The sequence below is a fragment of the Vipera berus genome (assembly GCF_964194415.1).
Source record: "Vipera berus genome assembly, chromosome: 10".
NCBI classification, from domain to species: domain Eukaryota; kingdom Metazoa; phylum Chordata; class Lepidosauria; order Squamata; family Viperidae; genus Vipera; species Vipera berus.
This window is the reverse complement of record NC_138213.1, coordinates 5,756,772-5,770,235: the sequence shown is the minus strand read 5'-3', so window position 1 is coordinate 5,770,235 and position 13,464 is coordinate 5,756,772. Positions and strand designations below refer to the sequence as shown.

General features: G+C 43.3%; 1 protein-coding gene across 2 annotated transcripts; it reads left to right on the top strand.

The window, feature by feature from the left end:
- Nucleotides 1-103: 103 nt before the first annotated feature.
- On the top strand, nucleotides 104-5,603 carry CNEP1R1 (CTD nuclear envelope phosphatase 1 regulatory subunit 1). 2 transcript variants are annotated; one of them, XM_081335722.1, is made up of 6 exons: nucleotides 104-789; nucleotides 1,776-1,847; nucleotides 2,192-2,265; nucleotides 2,688-2,797; nucleotides 3,559-3,608; nucleotides 3,747-5,603. In XM_081335722.1, exons 1-5 carry the CDS (start codon nucleotides 627-629, stop codon nucleotides 3,605-3,607), a joined length of 468 nt encoding a protein of 155 aa, XP_081191848.1. In that variant the 5' UTR covers nucleotides 104-626; the 3' UTR covers nucleotide 3,608; nucleotides 3,747-5,603. The 2 variants fall into 2 exon arrangements, with proteins under 2 accessions (XP_081191848.1, XP_081191847.1); XM_081335721.1 differs by having other exon boundaries at nucleotides 3,554-3,608.
- Nucleotides 5,604-13,464: the final 7,861 nt, after the last annotated feature.

The window sequence follows — 13,464 nt, the reverse complement described above, 5'->3', positions numbered from 1 at the left end:
CCCCAGCGGCCTAGCGAGGCCGAGCAGGCCTGGCGCGGTTTCCTAGGCAACGGCGGCCGGCTTTGCCGAGGCGATAAGAATGTCGGGAATTGTAGTTCGGGCAAGCACTTTCCCAACCGAGCCTGTTCTCTGGAAGCGGGACGATGAAGGGAGGGAGGGAGGGAGGGAGGGAAGAAAGAAAGAGAGAGGGTGGGTGGGAGGAAGGGAGGAAGGAAGAAAAAGAAAGAAAGAAAGAAAGAAAGAAAGAAAGAAAGAAAGAAAGAAAGAAAGAAAGAAAGAAAGAAAGAAAGAAAGAAAGAAAGAAAGAAAGAAAGAAAGAAAGACGTTTTCAAAAGTTCCTAAAAACTTGGAGGACACCTGGAACGAAGCCTTGCTAAGCACATTTGATTTGTGCTTAGATTGTAAGCCGCCCTGAGTCTTCGGAGAAGGGCGGGATATAAATGGGATTAAAATAAATAAAAAAAATAAAAAATAAAGGAGAGAGGGAAAAGAGCGTGCAAGCTGCGCGTGCGCATTCCTCTTTGCCCGTCCCTTCAGCCGCTTCCAACTTCTTGCCCATAAGGGGGTAGACCCAATGGCGACGAGACTTGTTGGGCGACGGGCGGAGTCTGGGCGAACCCTGCCCAATGGGAAGCGCCGATGATGCGAGGGCGCTGAAGGAAGTTCGAGAGCTTACGTTGGGCGCCGGAGGAGGGAAGCTCCCGGCTTTGCGAGGCTGTGGGCAGCTGGTCTCGGAGCGGTCTCGTCGCCCTCTGTCCGAAACAATGAATTCGCTGGAACAGGCGGAAGGTAAGGCAGGTGAGGATGGGTCCCAGCCTCCTCGCCTCGTCCCGGGGCTGCTGTAGCTCGTTATCCCACGTCCCGCCACCCAGAGGCTCCCCAGCCTTCCCCAACCTGGCGCCCCCCGCATCTGCTGAACTGTCATTCTCACATTTATTGCAGATATGTCTGTGTGTATGTATATGGATAGATAGAGAGGTAGATAGATAAGGTAGGAAGGTAGAGAGAGAGAGACATAGGTAGGTAGGTAGGTAGATAGATAGATGATAGATAGATAGATAGATAGATAGATAGATAGATAGATAGATAGATAGATAGATAGATAGATAGATGATAGATAGATAGATAGATGTGGTCGCAGTTCATCAGGTCTAGTTCATCCCCACCAACTTGCCTAGTGAGCCTGCAGGGAGGGGACAGATGAATGGCAATTATTTGGACCATTTTGGTGGTTGATAGATTTATAACAGATCCCATTTGTGCTCTGAATATTATTAATTATCTTCTTTCCCCTTTTATTGGTATTATGGTTTGTAGCACAGTCAACCAGGTGTTCAGATTGAATTTGGCGGTTTTTTGTTTACCTATTGAGTCGTTTCCAAGGACCTAATTATTATTGTTGTTATTTCTGTGGCAAGTACAGTGAGTGCTTCTGTATTGGAGACAAATTTTTTGCATGTCTACTCACACTTGGCCAATAAAGTATTCAGTTCAGGACTTACCTGCACTGGATGGGATTGTATTATGTGCCTGTGTCATCATCATCATCCAATTTTACAAAAAATGTTTATCTTTATTGGTACAACAGTTAAATTGTGGCTAGAATGGAGAAAAAAAACTGCAGGGACTTATCCACGTAGGGGCAGGAAGTCAGGACTAAAAAGCATACAAATGTCCTTGTGTTGTGCTGTAAAGGAGTTTCCATGGTTTCAAGGTGCTAAATCTAAATTCTAAAGCAGGCTTTGACTAATCCGGTTATACATTCTCATTTTTAGATCTCAAGGCTTTTGAAAGAAGGCTGACTGAATACATAGCTTGTTTACAACCAGCTACTGGTCGCTGGAGAAGTAAGTGACAGGCCTTCCTCCCAATTAAATGCTTGATCAAATTGTTCCTATCTGTGTCTTTAAGAAACTCATTTTGAAAAGCTATATGATGGAAATTTGCATTATTTGGTAAAGTTTATTATAATGACTGTGCTTGCAGTTTACAATACAGATAATTTTTGCTTAACAACTATTGGAAAAAAAGTAGTTAAACGGATCTGGTTATGTGGTGACCTGCATTACAACCTTCACAATTTAAGACTGTAATTGGCAGTTCCATTTTGGTTATAAGTCAAGTTGTTATGGATTATTCCCAATGTATTGTATGTAATGACATCATTTTTGTCCTTTCAATTTTCCTCCAGTAATTCTTATAGTGGTATCAGTCTGTACAGCCACTGGTGCTTGGAACTGGTTAATAGATCCTGAAACACAGAAGGTGGGTTAAGTCCTAGCATTTTAATTTGCTATATAGATTCATGGAAGATATTTAGGATATTTTAGCAAGTATTTTAGGCTATCTGGAAAATTGCTATGTTTCTCCTGTGGCATTATCTAAGTGGTGCCATTACTGTCAACACAGCACTTTTGCTTCTCAAAATAGAGTCTCAATACTGCACATTCAAGAGGCATGTCTGGAGCATCATAATTTGGGAACTTTTAGATTCAGCAGCTAACAACTAGAAATTAGAAATTAGTTTACTGCTTTTTGCCAAGAATTTGCTTAGAAGGAAATCGAAAGTACAGTAGGGATTTTCACTTCCTTACAGTTTTTTTCTGTTCTGTTTTTCAGTTTTGTGTTTACTCATCCAGTGTAAGAGTGTTTTTCTTAAAATAAAAAGTTGTTTGATTCTCTCCTAGGTATCTTTTTTCACATCTCTATGGAATCATCCATTCTTCACCATCAGCTGTATTACGTTAATTGGTTTATTTTTTGCTGGAATACATAAAAGAGTAGTGGCGCCCTCAATGTATCCTTTCCCGAGGGTTTTATGCAAATACCAGGTCAATATGTGCAATACATAGCTATTTAATATGCTATTTAGCCATATTTATTTATTTATTTATTTGATTTGTATACCGCCCTTCTCCCTAAGGACTCAGGGCGGTGAACAGTGACATAAATAACAGAATGCACAAATACAGATATTGAAAACAAATTAAACCCTAATTTTGCCCAAATGCAGAAGATAGTTATCTTAAAACAATAATTAAAACAGAACCCATCAGACCAGACCGGATTGCTCAAACAGATATGTTTTTAGGTCGCGTCGGAAGGAGCGAAGGTCGGGAGCCATCCGGAGCTCAACCGGTAAACGGTTCCATAGGTCAGGCGCGCTCACAGAGAACGCCCTCCCTCTGGGAGCCACCAGACGGCATTCTCCAAACGGCAAATGTACAGGAGAGTAACTTAAGTGTAAGAAGCTCTTAACTCTAGCATAGGTTTTGCCCCAGACTAAAACTTACCCTTCTGAAAAGCCACAGAAGAGGAGAATATAGTTTTCTGTCCTTTCTGGGTATAGAAAAGCAGTTGAATCTCATTTGATTTTTTTTTTAATAATTCGTTGCTTATGAGCATTTTTTAAAAGAATTTTTGAGCAGTTGGAAGGAAAATTAAATATTTTGGTGAGGCGTTCAGAAATATTTTTTTATCAGTTTGCGAAATGAATTAGGAAAGCCAGCCCATCAACTATTGAGAAGGCCTGTTTCTTTGACACCCTCCTCAGCATAGCTGCCCGATGTCGAACCGTTTTGGCAGAATACAATATGTCGTGCGATGACGTAAGTAACTCTGTTTTCCTTGGGTAACTATGTTGAGTTTTGACCTTGGAAACAAAACTTAACGGTGGAAGAGAGCTGCTGGTTTTATCTTACCGCTTAAAGTTGTGGTTTCTTTCCCCCCACCCCACCTCACTGCAGACTGGAAAATTAATCTTGAAGCCTCGGCTCCACGTCCAGTAACCCATCGCTCTTGTGTAGAGGATTGCAGAATTACACGTACAAATTTTGTTTCTTCAGTTCAACAAGGCCAAATATTAGGACCGAGAAACAGGTTTGTCTTCAACCTGGGATGGAAGACGGGCAAAACATCTGGTGTCTCCCAAACTTTTTCTGCCCAAACTCTTGTGTTGTCAGTTTCTTCTAGGACAGTATTACTGTTTCCTCATCTCTAATGGCGAGGTGGCACCGAAACAGCCTCTCCGAGACTCATCCGCTTTTACAATATGCAAATAATTGTAAATAGAAAACGGTTACAGTATTTGTACTGCCATCTGCTGCCGCGTTTTTTTAACCAGTCCGTGTGTTTGTTGATCGCAAAGTCTTTAACCTCTTCCACATCTGCAGCACCTGATTTATTGACATGTCACATCCCGAGGTCGTCCTGGTTTATTCCACTGACGAGAGGGTTGACATGTTGCCTAACGTTTTTCAATGGGGTGGGTCCTTCTGACGGCAGCAGCCTCAGTCGCCTGGAACTTATCAGCAGAACGTTTAGAGTAGCATCCAGGTCACAATTTTGGGTTAGCTGCTCCCCACGACTCTGCAGAGACTGTACGGTGTAAATTTGGTTTCGTATGGATCCAGAAGATGGGGGGGGGGGTGAGGCTCGAGGGTCACATTTTGCATTTTCTTCCTAATGATTATAAATGTTTGGCCTTTGCAAGTTGGAGAAGCCAGAGGAAGATGATGGAACATCCCACACAAATACTTGGTCCGGATCAACAAGCTCTTTTTTTTCCCCAGTCCTAGTTTTTCGCTTTGGGCAACCTTTGGCCTGCTTTATTATCCATTAGCTTGCTGTTTTTAGCTCTTCCTCTCCCGAGTTGTCCTTTTTCTCTGCCTAAAAACGAGGTATTGTATTTGAAATTGACACTGGGAGAGCTCTGCCATGAAGTTAGTATTGCCGGATGTGACGAAATGTTCTTCATATGACTTGACGAAAAGAAGTGCCAGATACTAATCAAACCATCTTGCTGCTCTTTGGGGTTTTGTTTTAGCCCGGTGCATGCTGGATGCCCTCAACTGACCTAACTCAACTGAAGAATTGGGAAGTAGGCTTGTAGGCCTTGTATTGTACACCCACAACAACCAAACTGAGCTCGGGGGTAGCTAGGTGACTGCAAATGTTTGGGTGGGCCAAACCATCAGCATCTTGGAAACCTTAGGAGATGCTATGAAACCATAGTACTAGGTGTAGATCATGGCTTAGGTTAGTAGAAATACTGGAGACATGACGCTTTCACTCTGGTGTTGGAAGTGGTCTCTTTGGCTGTATTTTTCACCAAAAATACCTGCTTAAGGAAAAGGTCTTGTAGCCATGAGGTCAGATTCTAGACAGTTTAAGTGACTGGTGTTTCTCCATATGGGAAATTTCTTAAAACTCTTTTTACAAACCCCTTCCAACCATTTTAATTACCCTTGTTACACAGAAGTGTTAAAAGTAAAAAAAAAAAAGTGACTTACAGTCACAGTGTGACTTTTAAAATACTGACCCAGGAATTTAGTTTTAAATCCTTGCGCCTTCCTTTTTTTTAAAAAAAATGTACAAGCTATTTTAATAAGTGGATTGCTCTTTAAGACGCAACGGAGACCAAAGGGAACCTTACCGTGAACGAAGTTGTAGGAAAAGAAATCTCTCGGGTTAATAATGCACCTCAAAGTTTGATTTTTCTTCTTTTTGCTCTTGAAGTGTCTTCTTCTATTCCTTGCGTCACCGTGGTTTTTAAGCGGCTGTACATTTTTGTAGGAATTGCATTTTAAATAAATATTTTATTGTTTGATCTTTTCAAAAAAAAATGCAAGAGTGTGTTTGTTGAAAGTAAAACCTCTGAAATCACTAACTCCTGAAAATTCTATTGGGAGAAAAATTGCAAAATGCAGTTGATTTCTACAGGACAATAATACAACATTTGGGCCTCTGTAATAGCTCTACAAATAGTCGTATAGTATGAATTTATAGCAAGAAATCTTAACAGCAGAGCATAATGATTTATACATTTTCCTATTTGTTGTAAAATGATTTATAAGGAGGAATAACACGGTAGCACCTTATCCAACCAACAAATTTTGTAAAACTATCAGCCTTTTTGTCACCAAAGAGTAATTTCTTTTCCTTAACACTTTTAATTATGGATATGATTATCTATTACAGCCCCATTCCACTTTTTTTTAAAAAAAAAATCTCTTAGCTGATAAAAGAATTAGACCAGTAGTTCTTGACTTATGACAATTCATTTAGTGACTGTTTGAAGTTACAACGGCACTGGAAAAAAGTGACGTATGACTGTTGCATCCCCGTAGTGACGTGATCAAAATTTGGACGCTTCGCGACTTATATTTATGACGGTTGCAGTGTCCCTGGGTCACGTGATCCCCTTTTCTGACCTTCTGACAAGCAAAGTCCATGGGGAAGCCAGATTCACTTAACAACCATGTTACTAACTGAACAGCTGCAGTGATTCACTTAACAATTAAGCCGTTCCGTTAATGTGATTTTGAAAATAACCTTACTAGTTCATTTTTGTACATTTTAGTGCTAAATTGTTTTTTTTTTAAATCAAATTTGCAAAACGCAAGAGAACAGAGTGCATGCCCAGTGCTCTCCCATAATTTCCCCAAATTATGATAAGCCGGATCTTTTTAACTGGAATGATAAACTCCAGCATTTTCGGTCCATCTTACCGTAGACCCAATTCTGTACATCGCTGCAATTGGGCTTTTCCCATTGATGAGAGCCTGTTGGCTGGGGAATTCTGGGACTTGAAGTCCAGACCTCATGAAGTTGCATAGTTTGAAAACAGCCGAACTAGAACTTTTGAAGTCAGCAAAAACTTTCACAACAGCTCTTTCAAATTCTGATATATTTCTTTCTGCACTTGTGAACAGTGTCTTAAAATCTCCGGAATTGTTAATGTCTTATGGATTTAAGATAAAAAATGGCTGGGGAAAGAATGCAAATTAGCAATCTCGTAGTACTAGAATACAGTATGTATTGGATGTAGATAAAGCTGTTAAACTTCCAATAAACCTCAGCAGCGAAAGTGATCCCTTCCACCCACCGCGATCTCAGGGGCTAGTCTGGACCTGTCTGAATCTATTTAGCCTATGAGAAAAAAGTATCCTTTCCGTTAAAACAGATTACTTTAGACCCCAGTGCAGCTTTGGACTTTGTACTGAGATAAACCTATCCACGAGGAGGATTTGAATAGTAACTATGCAGATGATATGAGAGATGAAACTCAATCAAGATGAGATACTGGACAACTTGGAAGAAAATTTGGCGGGCACCCATCTCTGTAATGGAGAAATGTCTTCGCGCTCTCATCTTCTGCAGAGATTGACTTTTCGCGACAATCCGGTATGAAAGACATTGTTTTATCGTTTGATGCAAAATTAACTTGCATTTATTATCCAAGGGTTAAGATTATATAATAAAAATGCGTACTGTGATCCCGGGCACATTTTCCTTATGTATTTTAAGATATGGTTAAACAGGCGGATCTTATCATCTTTCACAATTTAAGAAAAAGATCGTTGGAAATGTGGAGATTTCAAAATATAGTAGGTTTAAAAATAAAGACCATTCTATTAGGCAGAAGAATTTGGTACAATGTCTACCAAATGTGAGAAATGTAGGAAGATGATTTAAAAATGTTCGTAGCCGACTTCACGGTTTTAAGAAAGCTCCTCTCTTGCCATTAGCTTAAGCCAGTGTTTTTCAACCACTGTTCCGCGGCACACTAGTGTGCCGCGAGATGTTGCCTGGTGTGCCGTGGGAAAAATTGAAAAGTAATTATAAAATACTTTCTTTGTGTTTATTTGATTCCTATTCATGAGAATTACTTTATATATAGTCAATATAGGCACAGAGTTAAATTTTTTAACATTTTCTAATGGTGGAGTGCCTCGTGATTTTTTTCATGAAACAAGTGTGCCTTTGCCCAAAAAAGGTTGAAAAACACTGGCTTAAGCTGCATTGCAAAAAAATGGCTCAAAAGTTTTTGTAACTGATTAGGAAAACCAGACGAGGCTTCGATTAGAGTTGTGAGCACAGAAAAAAAAATCTAAGCATTTTTATCATTTGTGTTACAAATCGTCAACAACTGGAATCTATTGTTAACCTGAGTCTTTTTGCTTTTTCAAAAATCCCACTGAATAAGTCAAGCTCTGGAGTGACTGAGCATGCTTTTTTCAAGGCATCTTGAAAAAAAGATGGCGGTCTAGCAATGAAGGGAAACCTTTCTCGATTTACAATTCTGAAAATAGCTCAGAAGTTAGGGGTCCTTGGTGCTTGGTGGTTTTCTCGCAGATGTTTTGTTACCCAAACCTCACCAGTGCTAGAGGGGAGGGGGGGGTTGGCAGAGAGGAGGAAGAGGAAAAGGATGACTTTGGGGTCCTTGGTGCTCTGTGCTTGATCCTTGCAGACCTTTAATCCCAAACCAGGCAATATCACCAAGTGCCAGAAGGGAGGGAGGGGGCTTTGCAGAGAGGAGGACGGTGGGATCCTTGGTGCTCTCTGAGCTTGCTTGTTTTCTTGCAGACGTTTCGTTATCCAAACCAGGTAACGTTACCAGTGCTAGTGAGAAGTTGGGTTTTCTCTCTGTTGCTAGTCTAGTGGCTTGCCCTGGGGTGACCTTAGAGGGCCTTTGGTTGGGCTGTTTACTACTGGCTTCTTCTAAATAAAGAACCTCTAAACACCTCTGCATCCCACTCCTTACTCGGACTGATGATGTTACCTAGTTTGAGTAACGAAAGCAACCAAGGTGAGACAGCACCAAGGACCCCAAAGTCGTCTTCTTCTTCTTCTTCTTCTTCTTCTTCTTCTTCTTCTTCTTCTTCTTCTTCTTCTTCTTCTTCTTCTTCTTCTTCTTCTTCTTCTTCTTCTTCTTCTTCTCCTCCTCCTCCTCCTCCTCCTCCTCCTCCTCCTCCTCCTCCTCCTCCTCCTCCTCCTCCTCCCTTCTAGCAGTGATAATGTTGCCTAGTTTGAGTAAGGAAAGCAACCAAGGTGAGAGAGCACCAAGGACCCCAAAGTCGTCGTCTTCTTCTTCTTCTTCTTCTTCTTCTTCTTCTTCTTCTTCTTCTTCTTCTTCTTCTTCTTCTTCTTCTTCTTCTTCTTCTTCTTCTTCTTCTTCTTCTTCTTCTTCTTCTTCTTCTTCTTCTTCTTCTTCTCCTCCTCCTCCTCCTCCTCCTCCTCCTCCTCCTCCTCCCCCCTTCTGGCACTGATGATGTTGCCTAGTTTGAGTAATGACGCGTCTGCAAGAAAGCAACCAAGCTCAGAGAGCACCAACCCCGAGCTACAAATAATTCTCCCTTTTCTCTCTTCCGGCTTGCTTCCTCCAAACTCGTCCGCATCGCAAGGAGCGGCTGAACCCACCAAGCCAAAAGGCAAAAAAAAAAAAAAAACCAAAAACCCGGACTGCAATGGGGGAAAAAAAAGCAGACCAAAAGGGGTGCAAAAGGGATTTAAGGGGTGTGTGTGTGTGTGTGTGTGTGCGCACTGGGGAAAAAAAAGCAGACCAAAAGGGGTGCAAAAGGGATGTAAGGGGTGTGTGTCTGTGTGTCTGTGTGTGCACTGGGAAAAAAAGCAGACCAAAAGGGGTGCAAAAGGGATTTAAGGGGTGTGTGTGTGTGTGTGTGTGTGTGTGTGCGCACTGGGGAAAAAAAAGCAGACCAAAAGGGGTGCAAAAGGGATGTAAGGGGTGTGTGTCTGTGTGTCTGTGTGTGCACTGGGAAAAAAAGCAGACCAAAAGGGGTGCAAAAGGGATTTAAGGGGTGTGTGTGTGTGTGTGTGTGTGTGTGTGCGCACTGGGGAAAAAAAAGCAGACCAAAAGGGGTGCAAAAGGGATGTAAGGGGTGTGTGTCTGTGTGTCTGTGTGTGCACTGGGAAAAAAAGCAGACCAAAAGGGGTGCAAAAGGGATGTAAGGGGTGTGTGTGTGTGTGTCTGTGTGTGCACTGGGAAAAAAAGCAGACCAAAAGGGGTGCAAAAGGGATGTAAGGGGTGTGTGTCTGTGTGTCTGTGTGTGCACTGGGAAAAAAAGCAGACCAAAAGGGGTGCAAAAGGGATTTAAGGGGTGTGTGTGTGTGTGTCTGTGTGTGCACTGGGAAAAAAAAGCAGACCAAAAGGGGTGCAAAAGGGATGTAAGGGGTGTGTGTGTGTGTGTCTGTGTGTGCACTGGGAAAAAAAAGCAGACCAAAAGGGGTGCAAAAGGGATTTAAGGGGTGTGTGTGTGTGTGTGTGTGTGTGCACTGGGGAAAAAAAAGCAGACCAAAAGGGGTGCAAAAGGGATGTAAGGGGTGTGTGTCTGTGTGTCTGTGTGTGCACTGGGAAAAAAAGCAGACCAAAAGGGGTGCAAAAGGGATTTAAGGGGTGTGTGTGTGTGTGTGTGTGTGTGTGCGCGCACTGGGGAAAAAAAAGCAGACCAAAAGGGGTGCAAAAGGGATGTAAGGGGTGTGTGTCTGTGTGTCTGTGTGTGCACTGGGAAAAAAAGCAGACCAAAAGGGGTGCAAAAGGGATTTAAGGGGTGTGTGTGTGTGTGTGTGTGTGTGTGCACTGGGGAAAAAAAAGCAGACCAAAAGGGGTGCAAAAGGGATGTAAGGGGTGTGTGTCTGTGTGTCTGTGTGTGCACTGGGAAAAAAAAGCAGACCAAAAGGGGTGCAAAAGGGATTTAAGGGGTGTGTGTGTGTGTGTGTGTGTGCACTGGGAAAAAAAGCAGACCAAAAGGGGTGCAAAAGGGATGTAAGGGGTGTGTGTGTCTGTGTGTGTCTGTGTGTGCACTGGAAAAAAAAGCAGACCAAAAGGGGTGCAAAAGGGATTTAAGGGGTGTGTGTGTGTGTGTGTGTGTGCACTGGGAAAAAAAGCAGACCAAAAGGGGTGCAAAAGGGATGTAAGGGGTGTGTGTGTCTGTGTGTGTCTGTGTGTGCACTGGGAAAAAAAGCAGACCAAAAGGGGTGCAAAAGGGATGTAAGGGGTGTGTGTGTGTGTGTCTGTGTGTGCACTGGAAAAAAAAAGCAGACCAAAAGGGGTGCAAAAGGGATTTAAGGGGTGTGTGTGTGTGTGTGTGTGTGTGTGTGTGTGTGCACTGGGAAAAAAAGCAGACCAAAAGGGGTGCAAAAGGGATTTAAGGGGTGTGTGTGTGTGTGTGTGTGTGTGTGTGTGTGCACTGGGAAAAAAAAGCAGACCAAAAGGGGTGCAAAAGGGATGTAAGGGGTGTGTGTGTGTGTGTCTGTGTGTGCACTGGAAAAAAAAGCAGACCAAAAGGGGTGCAAAAGGGATTTAAGGGGTGTGTGTGTGTGTGTCTGTGTGTGCACTGGGGAAAAAAAAAGCAGACCAAAAGGGGTGCAAAAGGGATGTAAGGGGTGTGTGTGTGTGTGTGTCTGTGTGTGCACTGGGAAAAAAAAGCAGACCAAAAGGGGTGCAAAAGGGATGTAAGGGGTGTGTGTGTGTGTGTCTGTGTGTGCACTGGAAAAAAAAAAGCAGACCAAAAGGGGTGCAAAAGGGATTTAAGGGGTGTGTGTGTGTGTGTGTGTGTGTGTGCACTGGGAAAAAAAGCAGACCAAAAGGGGTGCAAAAGGGATTTAAGGGGTGTGTGTGTGTGTGTGTGTGTGTGTGTGCACTGGGAAAAAAAAGCAGACCAAAAGGGGTGCAAAAGGGATGTAAGGGGTGTGTGTGTGTGTGTCTGTGTGTGCACTGGAAAAAAAAAGCAGACCAAAAGGGGTGCAAAAGGGATTTAAGGGGTGTGTGTGTGTGTGTGTGTGCACTGGGAAAAAAAAGCAGACCAAAAGGGGTGCAAAAGGGATTTAAGGGGTGTGTGTGTGTGTGTGTGTGTGTGTGTGTGTGTGTGTGTGCACTGGGAAAAAAAAGCAGACCAAAAGGGGTGCAAAAGGGATGTAAGGGGTGTGTGTGTGTGTGTCTGTGTGTGCACTGGAAAAAAAAAGCAGACCAAAAGGGGTGCAAAAGGGATGTAAGGGGTGTGTGTGTGTGTGTCTGTGTGTGCACTGGAAAAAAAAAGCAGACCAAAAGGGGTGCAAAAGGGATTTAAGGGGTGTGTGTGTGTGTGTGTGTGTGTGTGTGCACTGGGAAAAAAAGCAGACCAAAAGGGGTGCAAAAGGGATGTAAGGGGTGTGTGTGTGTGTGTCTGTGTGTGCACTGGAAAAAAAAAGCAGACCAAAAGGGGTGCAAAAGGGATTTAAGGGGTGTGTGTGTGTGTGTGTGTGTGTGTGTGTGCACTGGGAAAAAAAGCAGACCAAAAGGGGTGCAAAAGGGATTTAAGGGGTGTGTGTGTGTGTGTGTGTGTGTGTGTGTGCACTGGGAAAAAAAAGCAGACCAAAAGGGGTGCAAAAGGGATGTAAGGGGTGTGTGTGTGTGTGTCTGTGTGTGCACTGGAAAAAAAAGCAGACCAAAAGGGGTGCAAAAGGGATTTAAGGGGTGTGTGTGTGTGTGTCTGTGTGTGCACTGGGGAAAAAAAAAGCAGACCAAAAGGGGTGCAAAAGGGATGTAAGGGGTGTGTGTGTGTGTGTGTCTGTGTGTGCACTGGGAAAAAAAAGCAGACCAAAAGGGGTGCAAAAGGGATGTAAGGGGTGTGTGTGTGTGTGTCTGTGTGTGCACTGGAAAAAAAAAGCAGACCAAAAGGGGTGCAAAAGGTATTTAAGGGGTGTGTGTGTGTGTGTGTGTGTGTGTGCACTGGGAAAAAAAGCAGACCAAAAGGGGTGCAAAAGGGATTTAAGGGGTGTGTGTGTGTGTGTGTGTGTGTGTGTGTGTGCACTGGGAAAAAAAAGCAGACCAAAAGGGGTGCAAAAGGGATGTAAGGGGTGTGTGTGTGTGTGTCTGTGTGTGCACTGGAAAAAAAAAGCAGACCAAAAGGGGTGCAAAAGGGATTTAAGGGGTGTGTGTGTGTGTGTGTGTGCACTGGGAAAAAAAAGCAGACCAAAAGGGGTGCAAAAGGGATGTAAGGGGTGTGTGTGTGTGTGTCTGTGTGTGCACTGGAAAAAAAAAGCAGACCAAAAGGGGTGCAAAAGGGATTTAAGGTGTGTGTGTGTGTGTGTGTGTGTGTGTGTGTGTGTGCACTGGGAAAAAAAGCAGACCAAAAGGGGTGCAAAAGGGATGTAAGGGGTGTGTGTGTGTGTGTCTGTGTGTGCACTGGAAAAAAAAGCAGACCAAAAGGGGTGCAAAAGGGATTTAAGGGGTGTGTGTGTGTGTGTGTGTGTGTGTGTGTGCACTGGGAAAAAAAGCAGACCAAAAGGGGTGCAAAAGGGATTTAAGGGGTGTGTGTGTGTGTGTGTGTGTGTGTGTGTGTGTGTGTGTGCACTGGGAAAAAAAAGCAGACCAAAAGGGGTGCAAAAGGGATGTAAGGGGTGTGTGTGTGTGTGTGTGTGTGTGCACTGGGAAAAAAAAGCAGACCAAAAGGGGTGCAAAAGGGATGTAAGGGGTGTGTGTGTGTGTGTGTGTCTGTGTGTGCACTGGGAAAAAAAAGCAGACCAAAAGGGGTGCAAAAGGGATGTAAGGGGTGTGTGTGTGTGTGTCTGTGTGTGCACTGGGAAAAAAAAGCAGACCAAAAGGGGTGCAAAAGGGATGTAAGGGGTGTGTGTGTGTGTGTGTGTGTCTGTGTGTGCACTGGGAAAAAAAAGCAGACCAAAAGG